General features: G+C 39.1%; 2 protein-coding genes across 8 annotated transcripts; one reads left to right on the forward strand and one right to left on the reverse strand.

Annotated features, from left to right (window-relative positions):
- The first annotated feature begins 456 nt into the window (after nt 1-456).
- On the forward strand, nt 457-8,836 carry LOC107794014 (uncharacterized). 7 transcript variants are annotated; one of them, XM_075247203.1, is made up of 6 exons: nt 458-1,002; nt 1,154-1,222; nt 1,298-1,395; nt 1,962-6,310; nt 6,386-7,554; nt 7,927-8,836. In XM_075247203.1, exons 4-5 carry the CDS (start codon nt 2,004-2,006, stop codon nt 7,542-7,544), a joined length of 5,466 nt encoding a protein of 1,821 aa, XP_075103304.1. In that variant the 5' UTR covers nt 458-1,002; nt 1,154-1,222; nt 1,298-1,395; nt 1,962-2,003; the 3' UTR covers nt 7,545-7,554; nt 7,927-8,836. The 7 variants fall into 7 exon arrangements, with proteins under 7 accessions (XP_075103307.1, XP_075103304.1, XP_075103305.1 ...); XM_075247204.1 differs by having other exon boundaries at nt 1,304-1,395; XM_075247206.1 differs by lacking the exon at nt 1,154-1,222 and having other exon boundaries at nt 457-1,002; nt 7,944-8,836.
- Nucleotides 8,837-12,747: 3,911 nt separating this feature from the next.
- LOC142178115 (uncharacterized) lies at nt 12,748-13,570 on the reverse strand. The gene is made up of 2 exons (XM_075247446.1): nt 13,438-13,570; nt 12,748-13,346 (listed from the first exon to the last, which is right to left on the reverse strand). The coding sequence occupies exons 1-2, from the start codon at nt 13,568-13,570 to the stop codon at nt 12,748-12,750; spliced, it is 732 nt and encodes a 243-aa protein (XP_075103547.1).
- Between the last annotated feature and the right edge of the window lie 5,273 nt (nt 13,571-18,843).

Raw genomic sequence — 18,843 nt, forward strand, 5'->3', positions numbered from 1 at the left:
AAAAAATAACTTAATAACTATGATCAAATAAAATAAAAATTAAGTACCATTTGTTAAAACCCCTACAAAATGATTCTTGTAGACTCATGCTACAAAGTAAATTTTTATTCTCTTTAGATAGGCTCAAGTAATAAATTAATGCTTTGCAACAAGAAGATTACCTGCTCTTGAGTATGGCTACTTTGCATACGGGATTGAGGACGAGGGAGCTGCCTTCAATGAATGAGGTTTAATTGAATCCCCTTTATATAATATTTATATTTCCAAATATAATTTCTTATAATGTTTTGTAGTATATATATATATATATATATATATATATATATATATATATATATATATATATATATATATATATATATGAATCCCCTGATTGACATAATGGAGGTTCTAGTCTAGTAGCAAAGGTGATTCAAAAAGTAAATTGTTAGAATTTCTTTATTAAAATTTTTAGTTCCACCACTGATTGTAGGAGCATATTGATCTTGAAATTAAGATAGTAGATTACAATCCAACTCTAATTTTGTTTTACTTTTAAAACACATACTATTTAGTTTAGAAGTAGTGCTAACTTTATTATACAGAAGCGAGGACAAATGATTTTTTGGAGTTAGTTTGCTTTTTTAATTTAGAAGTGGTTGGTTACTTCTTCTTTGAATTATACACAGTATACTATTAAGTTGTCCTAATATATAAGCCAAGGGGCACTTTATGCAGGGTGATTAAATGGCTAGGACTGAAATGCATAGAGAGTGAAGGAAGGATAAAATAGACCAATTAGTCAGTCAACCTTTTGGTCATTGTTTATTGGTATTGGTACTTCATTCTTTATTCTCTTTCACATACAAATACAAATATACAATTAGTTAGTGGATAAGAGATTAGGTCGAGCTATTGAAAGAATAAAAAGAGAGAAGAAATTGAAAGGACTTTCCATCCATTTGCTTTGTTAGCTGCAGGCCACTGGTTTCTGTTTGAGGACTTCAATCACTGTACAAAAAGGTATTGAATTTCTACCGATTCGAAAGTAAGCAGATTTTATTGTTCAATTTTCTGCAGTAATGGCATTGCTCTGTACCTAATACTGCGATAGTGTATGAATTTTGATCTAACCACTAGTAGATGCTCACTTTATTATCTCTCACATTGAAAGGAATGCAATCCTTGAGAAACTAGGCTAAAGACTAAACTGATCAACTTTCTTCATCACTTCCTCCAAACGGTGTGCTCTGATTCTCCTTCTTATGAACATTTGCAAAATACGATCTTAGCTTACTTAATTCTTATGCTTTGTTAGTTGCAGGAATAGCTGGTTGGCGTTTGAGGACTTCGTTCACTGTATTAACGTGTTTGCCGTTTGGGTTTATTTGAAGTTAGATTTCAACCAATACGAAAGTAAGGTGTCCCTCTTTTTTTTTTTTTTTTTTTGTTTGTTTGTTCGTCTTCTTAGTTCTTTTTCATATGTATAGTGATGTTAAAGTCTCAAACACCATAATGAAACATCAAATTTTGAACTGAAAAGCTGTTCAAATCAACAGGTTCAGTGATGATAGAATTCAACATCAAACCTAGCAGCATACATGTTTGCAAATTACGACTAGAGTCTTGCAACTTTGTAAACGCTTTCACATGGTTGAAAATCCAAACCGTATACTATTTCAAAGTTATAGAAAGAGTTCACGGTTGTGACAACACACTTCTTTGACCATTTTTTAGATTCTAATGGAAGTTTCATCCCTCATTAGCTCTTTGGAAATTGGAAAACAGATTATTGCGATGGTATCCATCTTTATTTGGTGTATGGTTGCAACATTTAGGTCATTGATGCACTTGTAAAGAATGAGATTGGCGAAACTAGAAATACTGGACTATTTGATGGTTCGGGGGTAATGGAATCAGTAAAATGCCTGAAATATGTCTGTGTCAAGCTCTGATTTAAGATAATAATTTATCACTTGCAGGATTTATTAACAATTAGAGGAAACTGAAAAGGTGGAAAGGAGATGGCCGAGGAGTGTCGCGATGTGATAGGTGCCATAAACCTTGTGAAGGGCCAGCATTTAGGTAGAACGACCATTAATCAATTGGAGGATGCTACAAAGCACCTCACGCATGTAGCTGTATTTCTCACGAATCTGGAGAAGTGCTACCCTGAGAATGGGATATCTGGACAACTTAGGCCCCTATTTCTAGAAGCTCGTGATGGCTTTTCTGAGATGTGTTCTCATTTTCCTCGTTTCAACCTTACCATTAAAATGGGGAACATTGCTGAGAAATTCAAAGCTTCAAAGGCATCACGATCAACTAGCCAAATGATTTCAGAGGTGCTGAAAATAATTGAACATGAGACTATTGCTAAGCGAATCAGAGCTTCAAAGCCATCAAGATCATCTAGTCGAATCACTATGGAGATGGTGGGATTTGTTGAATCTTTACTTGGTTCTGTTCATCGTGCTCTGTTCTTTATTAGTGTAGGGCCTGCTACGTCTTTGCTTGACAAGAAGCTCAGACATCTACGAGTCTTCTTCACATTAATTGCAAAGCGGTGCATTGAGCATGAGAGTATGAAGGATCTCTTCACCCATGTTGAGGATGTAGCTTACACTGCAGCATACCTATGTTTCTTGGGGTCGAACTGCAATATGGACGGCGAGTTCTCTAAATTGCTGGAAAGGGTAAGTCGTCCCTTTAGCCCAGAATTGAGGCAGATTTATCTGAGTGCCTTGATAGGGTTAAAGTCATCAAGCTCTGAGACTACTACAATATTGAATGCCAAATATATGCTGGATTTTGTTAGTGCTCTTCGGGAGGATCTAAGACTTAGATGTGATGGTCGAATTCAGTGGCTCCAAAGAGGACTTTCTTACCTTTCTCAATCTCTCAGGGACATAGAATCTTATCCCCTTCCACGTGAAGAAGTGATTTCTCTTCGATTAAATATGGAAGCTCTGGCCATTGAGGCAGCAAATACTATCTACTCCTCCTATGATGAGGAAATGCACAAGACTACTGAAATAGACCCTGTGCTTTTTCATTTGCAACTGAAGTTTAATTATGTCAAGGTGGAGGTCGATCTGATTCGGCTACTAACCCGTCAAGCCACCATCACAATAGGTCCTATGAAATCTTTGATTGACTATGTTTGGAGTGAGCTGATATTCTTTAGAAATTATTTGTTGGATGCATTAAAGCAGTGTAAAGAGAAGACTAAGATAACTGTTATTTTGACCTCTATTCAATCTGCGATTAGCCAAGCATGGTCAGTCTGTGATTCTCTTTGTCATGACTTGGAGCGAGAAGACTCTTTTTCTAATGATACGCATCAAGAAGACTCCTTTTCTAATGATACGGAGCAAGAAGACTTGGTCAGGGAAATGATTAATTGCTTGCATTTTCAGTTGCTTCTTAAATTCAAGTTTATTAAGGCAGCGATCAGACAGATGTATCCCAGCATTTCTGCATCATCAACATTAGACCATCCCACGATAAGTCTACTGAACTTTCTTCCTATGAACTTTGAGGTCATTGATTCCTATTTCAGCATGCTAAAATCCTCCAATACATCATCCTCACATAGGCCCATGATGGATGAGGTTTTGATGGGGTTTCATGAATATATTCTCGAAAATCTGCTACTGAAGGATGAAACCAATTTGACGTTTACTATTGCAGATGAGGTCAAAAAGTTCTATGGTGGGTTATTGCTCCTGGTAACATATCTTATTGAACCTCTAGTTCCTCACATTGAATGTAGGAAGCAAAATAATCTCTCAACGGGATTTAGAACCATCGCAATTGAGGCGCAATCTGCTATGTGTTTATCTTATGAGGATTTTATGAATAGCAACAACTGTAGGGAGCTCAATCTTGTTCTTCAATTTTTGACTGTGGCTTTCTGGCTTATCAAGTCTGAGGGAAGCTTGATGGATATACCAAAGCACAAAGACACTTTGGAATATCAAGTTCTGGATCTGATTGAGAGTGCTCGTGAAGAGCTTATTTTCATTAGATCTATTCTCATGGATCTTCTCAGGCAACACACAGAACTTAACAAATTGGATCATATCTTAATGCATGCTGAAGTGACTGTGAAAAGGTTAGCGATACTCAGTGATTCTTGTTATGAAATTTTCAAGGACGGAGGCAGCACTGACAAAATGAGGCCTTTGTTATCTGATTCTCTACAAGAGATTGAGTCTGTCAAGGTAGAGTTCAGAAAAGTATGCTTTCAAGTTCTGGATGTATCACCTTTAACCATGACAGATGGAGAAGGCCTTATTAATTTCTTATTAAACCACCAGGACAAGGTGCCGAACTATGATGCTGTTTCTTTTAACGGAAGTTTCATGGATGGAAGCAGCAGTGAGAATATGGAACTTTCATCATCTGATTTTCTAGGGGTGATTGAGTCTGTCAAGGTAGAGGAGGTCAGAAATGCATGCAATCAAGTTGTGGATGCATCACCCTATGAGATGCGTAAGACAGATGGAGAAGGCTTTATCAATCTTCTGTTAACCCAACAGGACAAGGTGCTGGACTATGATACTGGTTCAATCTCTTTTCTGCAGAATCAAATCTCAGTAGTTAAAGACAAACTATTGGACATGGGATCTTTACTTGTAGATATTGTACAGTACCGCAATATGCATCTTGAACTCAAAGATCTTGCTAAACGTGTTCAAGATAAAAACTACATTTGTTTCTTCTCCATCAAGGGGTATATTCCTGCTTGGTATTACACATTATATCTCTCTGATGTCAAGCAGTTGATTAAGTTTGTTGAGGCAGAGGTAAAGACGATTTGTCTGAAAGTTCCAGATTCTTCAAGTAATAGCTTCCCCAAGACAAATGGACCAGGATTTCTCAATTGCTTTTTGGGCAAATTGGAGGAGCTTTTATGTTCTAAGCTTGATTTGGCTGTCGACTTAAATCATCAGATTGGATCAGTCAAGGATTGCTTACTGTATCTAACATCATTGATTGATCATTTTTCAGAAAACTATGATGAGCATGATGAAGTTTGTGGTCTTATAACAAGTGTTACTGTAATGGCATACAAGGCTGAGTATGTCATTGACTCGTGCTTGGCCTATTCTCATCCACTCTGGTACAAAGTTCTTTGGATTTCTGAAGTTGTTGAGAATATTAAGATTCTAAATAAAGTTGTTAGGGAGACTTATGAAAGAAAGAAGATTGAAGTGACAGTGCATGAAGTTGCAAAGACCTCCACTAATCTTGCACTGTCGTTTTCAGATAATACTCAAAGAACAAACGAAGAAATGGAGGGTTTCCAGGATACAATGGACGAATTAAAGGAGCAGCTACTTGGACGATCACCTCAACTAGATGTCATCTCAATCGTTGGCATGCCAGGATTGGGCAAGACTACACTAGCGAAGAAGATTTACAATGATCCAACAGTCACCTCTCACTTTGATGTCCATGCTCAATGTCTTGTGACTCAAATATATTCATGGAGGGAGTTGTTGCTGACCATCTTGAATGATGTTCTTGAGCCTGCTGACCGCAATGAAAAAGAAGACGGTGAATTAGCTGATGAGCTACGCCGATTTTTGTTGACTAAGAGATTCTTGATTCTCATTGATGATGTGTGGGACAACAAAGTGTGGGACAATTTACATATGTGCTTCAGAGATGTTCGGAATGGGAGTAGAATTATTCTAACAACCCGGCTGAGTGACATTGCCAATTATGTTAAATGTGAAAGTGATCCCCATCATCTTCGTTTGTTCAGAGATGATGAGAGTTGGACATTGTTACAGAAAGAGGTATTTCAAGGGGAGACCTGTCCACCTGAACTTGCAGATGTGGGATCTCGGATAGCAAGGCGTTGTAGAGGGTTGCCTCTCTCAGTGGTGTTAGTAGCTGGTGTTCTGAAACAGAAAAAGAAGAAACTAGATTTGTGGAAAGTAGTAGAAGAAAGTCTAGGTTCCCAGAGCATTGGCAGCTTAGAAGAGAGCATGTCTATAATTGGATTCAGTTACAAGAATTTACCACACAATCTTAAGCCTTGTTTTCTCTATTTTGGAGGGTTTTTGCAGGGCAAGGATATTCATGTCTCAAAATTGACTCGGTTGTGGGAAGCCGAAGGGTTTGTACAAGCAAACAAGGAAAAAGGACAGGAAGATGCCGCACAAGGTTTCTTGGAAGATCTTATTCGTAGAAATCTAGTAATGGGCATGGAGAAGAGACCCAATGCCAAGGTGAAAACGTGCCGCATTCATGATTTGTTGCATAAATTCTGCATGGAAAAGGCCAAACAAGAGAATTTCCTTCTCCAGATCAATAGGTAAAAAGAACTATACTAATATAATTGTATTATGTTTATCCCAACTCTAATTTTCATGTCTTTTATCTGGCTCAGTGGAGAGGATGTGTTCCCTGAACAGCTGGAGGAATACCGATTGTTCGTTCACTCTTACCAAGATGAAATTGATTTGTGGCGGCCATCTCGCTCAAATATCCGCTCTTTACTATTCAATGCAATTGATCTGGATAACTTGTTATGGCCGCGTGATATCTCCTTCATCTTTGACAGTTTCAAACTTGTTAAAGTGTTGGATTTAGAATCTTTCAACATTGGTGGCACTTTTCCCAGTGAAATACAATATCTAATTCAGATGAGGTACTTCGCTGCTCAAACTGATGCAAATTCAATTCCTTCATCTATAGCTAAGCTTGGGAATCTTGAGACTTTTGTGGTTAGAGGATTGGGGGGCGAGATGATTTTACCTTGTTCACTTCTGAAGATGGTGAAATTGAGGCATATACATGTAAGCCATCGGGTTTCATTTGGTTTGCATGAGAACATGGATGAATCCCTTTCTCACTCTCAATTAGCTAATTTGGAAACCTTTTCTACTCCACGTCTCTCTTATGGTGAAGGTGCAGAGAAGATTTTGAGGAAGATGCCAAAACTGAGAAAGTTGAGTTGCATATATTCAGGGACATTTGGTTATTCAAGGAAAGTGATGGGTAGGTGTGTTCGTTTTCCCAGATTAGAGTTTCTAAGTCACCTTGAGTCCCTCAAGCTGGTTTCCAACAGCTATCCAGCTAAACTTCCTCACAAGTTCAATTTCCCCTCGCAACTAAGGGAATTGACTTTATCGAAGTTTCGTCTACCTTGGACCCAAATTTTGACCATTGCAGAACTGCCCAACTTGGTGATTCTTAAGTTATGTCTCAGAGCCTTTGAAGGGGATCATTGGGAAGTGAAAGATTCAAACTTCCCTGAACTCAAATACTTAAAACTGGATAACCTCAAAGTTGCACAATGGTCTGTCTCTTATGATGCTTTTCCTAAGCTTGAACATTTGGTTTTAACGAAATGTAAGCATCTTGAGAAAATCCCTTCTCATTTTGATGATGCTGTATCTCTAAAAAGCATTGAGGTAAACTGGTGCAACTGGTCTGTTGCCAATTCAGCCCAAGAAATTCAAACAACACAACGTGAAGATATGGCAAATGATTCATTCACAGTTACCATACAGCCTCCAGATTGGGCTAAAAGATCATCTCCTTGACTCATATCTGGTATGTTCTTGCCGTGTTCATCTTAGTACGTTTTACACTTATTCATTTTTCTTTTACGCCAGAACATATTTGTTTTGCTGGTATTATGCTTAGTTCTAGTATTACTTAATACACGTATCAAATAATTAAGAAACCGAACTCATAACTTCTGATGCAATCTTAACTTTTTCTTGGGCTTATTTGAGATCAAAAGTAGATCAATGGTTCCTGTAACTTCTAATTCACGTTTTGATTCAATTGTCCTAGTACAGTTGTCAAATGATAATATGTTATCCCTAGGCTAACTTATTATGTTTCCTTTTAAGTGAAAGCGATGTCTATGTTTCTATGAAGTGTTTTTGAAATTTTTGCTATAAAACTGATGAATGGCAGGCTTTGGTTTTTGTCAGCTCAACTCTTGTGTTAACTGAAAGTATGTTTAGGGGACAGTTATATCTTATTCACACCACAAAACTGATGGTCCAACAGATTCGCAAGGAGCATGAAGGGGGTAGTATGGGACCTCTCATTCAGGAGGAACATGCAAGATTGGGAGATTGCGGAGCTTCAAGTCTTGTTGGCACTGCTATACGGGCAAGACATGCTCCAGCCATCCTGTGACTCTTGGAGATGGGGCTTGCGTGGCGATGGTTTGTTCACCGTAAAGTCCTTTTACCAGAGTATGTTGGTGAGAGAGGAGACCAATTTTCCATACTCCTCGATCTGGATTCCTAGGGCGCCCACGAAGGTGTGCTTTTTTGCATGGCTAGCGGCAAGGGGAGTGATCTTAACTGCTGAAAATCTCCGAAAGAGGGGAATTACACTTGTTAGTTGGTGCTATATGTGTAAAAGCTCTGAGGAAGACGTTGATCACCTTATGTTGCATTGCCCTGTGTCCTCTGCATTGTGGAGGTCAATCCTGAATCTTTTTGGTGTTCAATGGGTGATGCCAAGCACTGTAAAGAAAATGTTATATAGTTGGGGCGGTTTTCGTAGAAGAAGAAAGCAAAAGGCGTGGAAATTCGCCCCGTTAGCTCTCATGTGGGTAGTATGGGGGGAGAGAAATAGGAGAGCTTTTGAGGAGATTGAGTCTCCTTTTTCACATCTTAAGAATAGTCTTTTATCTTTGATCGCTTTTGGGTGCACTCATTTAGCCCCTACTTGTATAGAAGATTGGGCGTCTTTTGTAGAGAATCATGTTCTGATGTAAATTCTCTACGTCTTGGGTATACTTCGTATACACGGGAGTTCTCTCCCTTTTGATTAATACAATTTACCTTATAAAAAAAAAATCTTATTCACACCACAAGTGGCTGAAGGAGAAGCTTAAGTAGTTGAACACATGCACTAGAAGTCGTATTTAGAATTACTGTGGTTCTAGAATAGAGTTCTGCAGGAATTTTATGCTTTTTCAAAAATCTTAAGTTTCTAGTTTGAAACAGCAGAACTCTTTTGTTTCAGCAGTAACAGCAACTAAAGCAAAAGATTCTACTTCAGCAAGAGGCGTTTTGTCTTATTTCTAGAACAAGTGGAGTTATTATGTTGAATTCTTGCAAAGAAGAAGAATCAGGACAGGTAAAGATGATTTCTTTTTCTATGACTATTTTTTTCTTTAATGTTATTCTTCTTCATCTTTCCTCATCATCTTGAATATGAACACTGCAAGAACATTTTGAATAAACTGGACAGGAAAATAAAATCTTCTATATAAAACATTATCATGGAACTATCTGTGAATCCATATGGTACAATTGTTTCACTGAATGATAGAGAGGGAAGACAATCTATGCTTGATTCAGATTTCTTGCCGCATCAGAATGTGGTAAAATAAGACAATAAGTCAGAATCCCCCTCTCGAAGTGGAACAAGCAATCAGAAAAGCACATACTTTTTTGTGACAAACCAATACAAGCTGACTGTTAGTCACATCTTGGTTAAGGTAGCGTAGATAACGACTGTTATATTAGTTATTAATGAGCTGGTTAACTGGAAATAGTTATAGTTAGCTTAATGAGCTGGTTATCTGGTGGATGAAATTAAACTTGACATTCGTAAGATGAGGGTGTATAACGGTGGTGCAAGTTTTATATTCAAATGTAAGGAATTGCTGGACTGTTATTTTAATGCGACTTTGAAAAGAATAAATGCATTTCTGACTTCAGATACAGTTCTACGGCATCCTTGGCAGATGTCACTGCTGTTTTATCATATGTTCTTATACAACTCATTTGTATTTATACTCCTGTTCATTTATTCATCCTTTGTGGTCCTGTTGGGTGCATGCAGTCTTATATAATGAACAGTCAAGAAAGCCTTCTTTTATTAGTTCCTTCAAACCAGAGTCTTGATAGCTTCATCTTTGGTGAGTAGCAGACTTCGTTCTACAATTAAATTGTGTTTTGCACAACTACTGAAGTGACTTTGTCACATTATTAATTTTTTTTTTTGCATGAAATTGGTAGAACTTATTGTGTATGTTGATTTTGGAAGACCCAGCAAAGGTAAAGCACTGAAACTGGGTGAAATGATTTGACATCAATATAGGGATTGCAGAAGGTTTGGTCTTTTTTTGATGAAGTAATTTGTTTATTGATGGCATCAAGAAGATGCTGTAGTACAAAAGATAATACGGCAAAAAGAACTAAGTCAACTCTAATACAAGAAATGCTAATTTAAGACCAAGGTACTGACAAAGTTCAGAAAGCTATCAGGGGTGTCTACAGGAGACAATTTGTGCCAACTAAAAAGAAACATTAAGCGCCTAGCCTTAATAGAGTGAATTGGAGTTGATACACCATCAAAGCATTTCCTATTTCTTTCTGTCCATAAACACCAAAAAATACTAGCAGGGATCATTCTCCAGATTTGTTTGATGGTTTTATCGACTTTCCATGTGTTCCAGTTTCTAAAGGCTTCCTTGGTACTCTGAGGCATGACCCAGTTGAGTCCAAAAAGTGAGAGAAACATGTTCCACACATCTGCAGCTACTGGACAGTGTAGAAACAAATGGCTGTTGGTTTCTTCATTGTTCTGACACATGTAGCATCTATTTGCAATCTGGAAGCTTCTTTTCCTTAGATTATCCTGAGTGAGGCATGCATCTTGTAGTGCAGTCCAACAAAAGCAGTTGACTTTTAAAGGAGCTCTTGTTCTCCAAATAAGCTTCCATGGCCAGCTTTCTGCCATTTCATTTTGTGCTGTCAAAGATGTATATCCAGCCTTCACAGAATAGAGACCTTCCTTGGACTTGTCCCACTTTAGCTTGTCCACTGCATGAACATTGATTCCATTATTCTCTACCCTTGACAGTAGATTTAGCAGCTCCTCATACTCCTAGTCTTGTATATACCTTCTAAGAAGAATGTTCCAACTGTTGTTTTCCCTGTATTGAGCAATGGATGAGTAAGGATCACAAAAGATGTGATAGAGGTTTGGAAAGTCATCTTTTAGAAGACAATTCCCTTGCCATTTATCTTTCCAGAATTTGATGAGCGTCCCACTTCCTGTAAAAAAGTAGGCATTCTGATAGAATTCATCCCAAAGTCTGCTAATGTATTTCCAAGGTCCAACTCCATGTGAGGCTCGGGAGATTTTTGTACACCAATGGCTTTGGGCTTCATGCTTAGGTGTGACCTAAGTTGCTCGGATACGGGTGCGGGTGTCCGACATGGATGCGAATCTAGAGGTTGGATCCTTCGAGATGTAAATTCTAAGATTCGGGGATACGGATCCTAGTACGGATATGGGTGGGGGGATCCGGCTAAAAATAATTCAAAAAAAATAGAAATATTTCTAAATTATGAGAAATTTTGTGGATTACTTACGTATAGCTTCTAAAGTGTGGATTTCCTTTTTATTTTCAAGTTGTAGATAAATAAATGATTGATTTTCTAGATAAGGTATATTATTTTATTCAAATTTACCTTAGTTTTGATTCTGATTTTGGGAATCAAATTGTATCTCGTCTCGAATTTTTCCGTCCGTCGTGGTCAAAGTACCCAAAATTGTTTGACCAGATCCGGTACGGATCCCATACCCACACCCATACTAGTGTCGTGTCGACACGGGTGCGGCACCTAAATTGCCGTGTCAGAGCAACTTAGGCTGTGACTGCCTCTTTCCAAAGTGCTTGGTTTTCCTGAGAGTATCTCCATAACCACTTCATTAGTAAACTTTTGTTATGTGTAGCCAAATTTTTAATGCCCAGTCCACCTTGTATCTTAGGCATTGTGCATTTAGACCATTTAACAAGTTGGAATTTGTGTTCCTTACTATTCCCTTCCCACAAAAAGTTCCTCCTGATTTTGTCAAACTGTCTCAGTACCTTGCTAGGCATAGGGAATAATGACATAGTATATGTTGGAATGCTGTCTAAAGTGCTGTTAATCAAAGTAAGTCTACCACCCATCGAGAGGTACTGCATCTGCCAGGAGGCTAGTCTTTTCTCAAATTTTTCAATCACATTGCCCCAACTGAATCTAGCTCTAAACTTAGCACCCAATGGAAGTCCCAGATATGTTGTTGGGAAGGAGCCAGTGTTGCAGCACAAAATTTCTGCCAACTCTGCCAGATTTGGAACCTCATTGACGGGGTATATAACACTCTTGATCATGTTGATATGAAGTCCAGATAAAGCTTCAAAGATTAGTAGGGTAATATTAAGGTAAAACATTTGTCTTGATTCAACCACTCAAAATATTAAAGTATCATCAGCATACAAAAGGTGCGAGACATTAACTGTGTTTGCTGTCATGTTGCCAACATCAAAACCATTGATCCATTGTAGTTCCTTGGTTTTATCTAACATTCTGCTAAGACCTTTCATGGCTAGAATGAAGAGAAAGGGTGATAATGGATCACCTTGCCTTAGGCCTTTCTGAGGGGAGAAGAAGCCCACTGGACTCCTATTAATCAGCACCGAGTATTTAACTGTTGTGATGCTGAATTTGATCCATCTAATCCACGTGTCTCCAAATCCCATCTTCTTTAGCATAGTAATGAGGTATGACCAATTGAGTTGATCAAATGCCTTCTCTATATCTAGTTTGCATAGGATGCCTGGTTCCCCACTTTTCATCCTCCAATCTATGACTTCATTTGCAATTAAGGCTGCATCAGTAATCTGCCTATTTTTTATGAAAGCATTCTGATGGTTAGAAACCAGCTTCCCCATGACTCTTTTTAGCCTCTCTGCCAGAATTTGGCTGCAATCTTTTATACACCGCCAATTAAACTAATTGGTCTAAAATCCTTTAGTTCAATTGATCCCTTTTTCTTTGGGGTTAGAGTTATGAAAGAAGCATTTGTGTATCTTACCATGTAGCAGTGTTGATGGAAGTGATCAAGTGCATTCATTACATCATTTTTAATGAACTCCCAAGCCTTCCAGAAGAATGCCATAGTGTAGCCATCAGGACTAGAGGCCTTATCTGGAGCACATGACTTAATTAATGCTAGGACCTCTTCCTCTTGAAATGCCAGCTCAAGATCTGTTTTCTCCTCTTCTGAAATGCTTGCTAGACCTTCAAATTCAGCACAAGGTCTCCAGCTCTCCTGTTCAGTGTATAGTTTCTTATAAAAATCCAGAATTTCCCTTTTGATAGAGTCTTTGTCCTCAATAATCTCTGGTCCTACTTTGAGTTTGTCAATATAGTTGTTACTCCTATGAGAGTTAGCCATCTTTTGAAAATATTTTGTGTTCCTGTCCCCTTTCTTCAACCACAAACACCTGGATTTTTGCCTCCATGAGATCTCCTCAGCCTTTATCAGTTGCTGATACTCCTGTTGTAGAGCTAACATGTGTGATTTCTCTGCTGTGGAAAGTGTTCTACGTTCAGCAATTTGTTCAAGAGAGAAATGCTCGTCTAAGATTTTGTTCTTTCTGGCCTCTAGCTTGCCAAAGACCTCCTTGTTCCAGTGTGATGTCCTTTTTGAGATTCTTTAGCTTAACAAGTATGAAATCTGGACTACCATTAATTATATAACTCTTCCACCAAGCCTTCACTTTGTCAAGAAACCCCTCAGCCTGAAGCCACATGTTTTCAAACTTGAAGTATGAGGGTGTTGCCTCCCAGTCACCACTCGAGCAAAATAGGTCTGTGATCAGAAATAACCTTTGGTAAGGCCATCTGCTTAACAATTTTGAAGCTGTCATTCCATTATGTTGAAATCATAAATCTGTCTATCCTTGATGCTTGTATGTGATTCTCTCCCCTGGACCAAGTATACTGAGCACCATGTAGTGGCAAGTCAATGATACATTAAGACGCGGATTATTCGTAGAGATATAAAAGCCAGCAATATCTTGTTGGCTTCTACTAGTCTCAGAGTTAAAATTGCTGACTTTGGGTTGGATAGATCCTTCCAAGAAGACAAGAGTCACATGAGCACTATCATCGTGAGGACTTTGTTAGTGATTCTCTTCTTTCACATTTATATTATAGCTACAAAACGTATGCTCACTAAATAACAACCAGTTAGGTTAATTAGTTATCTCAGTCAATGGTTATTTTTTCCATATTTTTCCTTCATAGAGGATATGGCGCCAGAATTGTTTGATCCAAATCTTATGTTGTACAACTACCACAGTATCAATGTAAAAAAAATGAGATTCTAAGTGTGAGAAGGCACGGGAGAAAATATGTTATTGATATTGGATGATAAATACAATACAAGAGGTCCCTATTTATAGCTATACGCTACAAGGAGATATTACTCATTTTCCAATGTGGGACAAGACTACACTATACATATCTATAAACTAACACTCTCCCTCAAGCCGGTGCATACACATCATATGTACCGAGCTTGTTACACATGTAACTAATACGAGAACCAGTAAGAGACTTAGTGAAAATATCTGCTAGTTGATCATTCGACTTTACAAACTTTGTAACAATATCTCCTGAAAGTATTTTTTCTCTGACAAAGTGACAGTCGATCTCAATGTGTTTAGTCCTCTCATGGAACACCGGATTTGACGCAATATGAAGAGCAGCTTGGTTATCACACACTAGTTCCATCTTGCTGATTTCTCCGAACTTTAACTCCTTGAGCAACTGCTTGACCCAAACTAACTCACACGTCGCCATAGCCATGGCCCGATATTCGGCTTCGGCGCTAGATCGAGCAACTACATTCTGTTTCTTGCTCTTCCACGAGACCAAATTACCTCCTACTAGAACACAATATCCAGACGTAGAACGTCTATCAAAAGATGATCCTGCCCAATCAACATCTGTGTACCCAACAATCTGCTCGTGGCCTCGATCCTCGAATAGTAATCCTTTGCTTGGAGCTGACTTTATATACCGAAGAATGCGAACAACTGCATCCCAGTGACTATCACAGGGAGAATCCATAAACTGACTTACAACACTCACCGGAAAAGAAATGTCAGGTCTAGTCACTGTGAGGTAATTCAATTTGCCAACCAATCTCCTGTATCTCGTAGGGTCTCTAAGAGGCTCCCCTGTCCAGGCAGAAGCTTAGCATTCAGATCCATAGGAGAGTCAATAGGTCTGCAACCCATCATTCCAGTCTCCTCAAGAATGTCTAAGGCATACTTCCGCTGTGAAATAACAATACCTGAGCTAGACTGAGCGACCTCAATACCTAAAAAATACTTTAATCTGCCCAGATCCTTAGTCTGGAAGTGCTGAAAGAGATGTTCCTTCAGATTAGTAATACCATCCTGATCATTACCAGTAATAACAATATCATCAACATAAACCACTAGATAAATACACAGATTAGGAGCAGAATGCCGATAAAACACAGAGTGATCAGCCTCACTACGAGTCATGCCGAACTCCTGAATAATTGTGCTGAACTTACCAAACCAAGCTCGAGGGGACTGTTTCAAACCATATAGTGACCTGCGCAATCTGCACACACAACCATTAAACTCCCCCTGAGCAACAAAACCAGGTGGTTGCTCCATATAAACTTCTTCCTCAAGATCACCGTGGAGAAAAGCATTCTTAATGTCTAACTGATAAAGAGGCCAATGACGTACAACAGCCATGGACAAAAAAAGACGAACAGATGCTACTTTAGCCACGGGAGAGAAAATATCACTATAATCAAGCCCAAAAATCTGAGTATATCCTTTTGCAACAAGACGAGCCTTAAGCCGATCAACCTGGCCATCCGGGCCGACTTTGACTGTATAAACCCAACGACAACCAACAGTAGACTTACCTGCAGGAAGAGGAACAAGCTCCCAAGTGTCACTCGCATGTAAAACAGACATCTCGTCAATCATAGCATGTCGCCATCCTGGATGAGATAGTACTTCACCTGTAGACTTAGGGATAGAAACAGTGGACAAAGAAGATATAAAAACATAATGTGGTGACGACAGACGATGATAACTTAAACCGACATAGTGGGGATTATGATTAAGTGTGGATCGTACACCTTTGCGGAGTGCAATTGGTTGACTAAGAGGAGACAAGTCCGCAGTAGGTGCAGAATCTGACGCGGGGCGTGAATCACCTGGGCCTGATGCTGGATGTGGACGACGATGATAAGTCAAGAGTGGTGGAGCTGCAGAAGGTTGAACTGGATTATGTGGAGGAACTGGAGCTATAGGTGGTGGAGCTACAACCGGAGCTGTAGGTGGTGGAACTGGAGCTATAGGAGCTACAACTGGAGCTATAGGTGGTGGAGCTATAACTGGAGCTGTAGGTGGTGGAGCTGGAGTGACTGAATCTCCAAAAGATGAAACTGGTAGTACCTCAGAAATATCTAAGTGATGACCTGAACCTGTGAAGTATGATTGAGTTTCAAAGAAGGTAACATCAGCGGACATAAGGTACCGCCGGAGGTCAGGAGAGTAGCATTGATACCCCTTTTGTGTTCTCGAGAAACCCAGAAATACGCACTTATGAGCACGAGGAGCTAACTTATCTGTTCCTGGAGTAAGGTTATGGACAAAACAAGTGCTTCCAAAGATACGGGGTGAAAGAGAGAACAAAGGTAAGTGGGGAAACATGACAGAGAATGGAACCTGGTTCTGGATAGCTGAAGATGGCATACGATTAATAAGATAGCAAGATGTAAGAACGGCATCCCCCAAAAAACGCAACGAAGCATGAGATTGTATGAGTAGGGTACGAGCAGTTTCAATAAGATGTCTATTCTTTCTTTCAGCTACCCCATTTTGTTGAGATGTGTACGGACAAGATGTTTGATGAATAATCCCATGAGATTTCATAAACTGCTGAAATGGGGAAGAAAAATACTCTCGGGCATTATCACTACGAAATGTGCGAATAGAAACCCCAAATTGATTTTGAATTTCAGCGTGGAAGGTCTGGAAAATAGAAAACAGCTCAGATCGATTTTTTATCAAAAATATCCAAGTGCACCTGGAATAATCATCAATGAAACTGACAAAGTAGCGGAATCCTAAGGTGGAACTGATCCGACTAGGACCCCAAACATCTGAATGGACTAAAGTAAAAGGTGACTCTGCAGGATTATCAAGATGCCGAGGGAAATGGGAGCGGGTATGCTTACCGAGCTGACATGACTCACACTCTAGAGCTGATAAGTGAGATAAACCAGATACCATTTTCTGAAGTTTTGACAAACTGGGATGTCCCAACCGTTATGTAATAAATATGGTGAATCAGTAACAGGACAAGTTGTAGAAGGAAGACAAGATGTGAGTCCATGTGATTTAGCAAGGATAAGGTAATAAAGTCCGTTTGATTCACGCCCGGTACCAATGATCCGCCCCGTACTGCGTTCCTGTATAAAAACATGGTCATCAAGAAATAAAATAGCGCATTTAAGTGATTTGGCTAAGCGACTAACAATTATGAGATTAAAAGGACTATTGGAAACATAAAGGACTGAATCTAAAGGTAATGGAGGAAGTGGGCTTGCTTGACCTATTGCAGTTGCCATGGTTTGAGATCCATTGGCCATTGTGACTTTTGGGAGAGATTAAGAATACGAAATAGTAGTGAAAAGAGATTTGTTACCAGAAATATGATCTGATGCACCTGAATCAATGACCCAAGACTCAGAGGATGAAGATTGGGAGAAACAAGTCACGCTATTACCTGTTTGAACAACAGAAGCTATCTCAGAAGATGTCTGCTTACATGCTTTATATTGAAGGAACTCAATATACTCTGCTAAAGAAACCATCCGACTATTCAAAGCATCGGTTCCCATGTCGCTACAATTTGTAGTAGTAAGGTTAACTTGAAATAGTGAAAATAAGTAACTCCTGTGAGAAAACTGAAGAAATAGCTTGAAAAACACTATTTACAGCAGGAAAACAGAACACTATTCTGTGCCGGAAACACTGTTCACGCCGGAAACACTGTAGCTCACCGGAAAATTCCAAAGTTGTCGGAATTTGTTGTAACCAGGATGGATAGATTCGGAATTCCTTTGCGAGCAAGCTGTCCTGAAGAAATATTTTCAAAAAATGGCCAGAAAGGTCACTGTTCAGGCCGGAAAAATATAAAAGTGGCCGGAATTTGATTTGAATTAGATGGGTAGGCTCGGAATTTTGAGGAGAGCACACTGTCCTGAAGAAGTTTCGCGAAAAAATGGTCGGAAAAGTGGCTGGAACCCTCGTCGGAAAAGTTGTTGCCGGCGCGTGGAGGAGCGTGGCGGCTTTTCTGCCGGATAAAATTTCAGGGGTTGGTAGTCGGAGGGTGATCTACCTCGTGGTGGTGTTGATTTTAGCACAACACCGACAGAAAGTGACTTTCACTTAGACAAGCCTTAGGTCACCGGAAGATGACTAAGTTCTTTCTTCCCGGTTAACGCTGGAATGACGCACAACGATCTTTTCTCACTAATACTCTGATACCATGTGAGAAGGCACGGGAGAAAATATGTTATTGATATTGGATGATAAATACAATACAAGAGGTCCATATTTATAGTTATACACTACAAGGAGATATTACTACTCTTCCAATGTGGGACAAGACTATACTATACATATCTATAAACTAACACTAAGAGTGGTACATGTCAGACCTATGTGCATACAAGAGGTTCCGGGATTAAGACCATCCATGTCCCAAGGCATTGCTTCAGTGGCCTCAAACTGAGACATAACATAAATCTGTGATAGAGTGAATCTGTGCATCTCAAGTATCTTCTTGCCTCTTGTTCCTCTTTGCACACTCTGGAAGATGATGTTTCGTTTGCAACAAGTTGCTTTTATCATTGTAATAGTGAAGTGTTTAACAAATCCTTGGGCAGTTTATTATTGTTACATAAGTAGATAGACATTACCAGGAGAGAAATCAGAGAGTAGACTGCACAATTAGA

This window comes from Nicotiana tabacum, chromosome 24 (genome assembly GCF_000715075.1).
Source record: "Nicotiana tabacum cultivar K326 chromosome 24, ASM71507v2, whole genome shotgun sequence".
Taxonomy (NCBI): Eukaryota; Viridiplantae; Streptophyta; class Magnoliopsida; order Solanales; family Solanaceae; genus Nicotiana; species Nicotiana tabacum.

Excerpts from the sequence above, each read along its gene's own strand:
- LOC107794014 (XM_075247206.1), top strand. The coding sequence starts at position 2,004 with ATGGCCGAGGAGTGTCGCGATGTGATAGGTGCCATAAACCTTGTGAAG. Across the intron at positions 6,311-6,385 it reads TTCCTTCTCCAGATCAATAG|TGGAGAGGATGTGTTCCCTG; the intron begins GTAAAAAGAACT and ends TATCTGGCTCAG.
- LOC142178115 (XM_075247446.1), bottom strand. The coding sequence starts at position 13,570 with ATGTGGCTTCAGGCTGAGGGGTTTCTTGACAAAGTGAAGGCTTGGTGG. Across the intron at positions 13,347-13,437 it reads CATCACACTGGAACAAGGAG|CAGAGAAATCACACATGTTA; the intron begins GTCTTTGGCAAG and ends CACTTTCCACAG.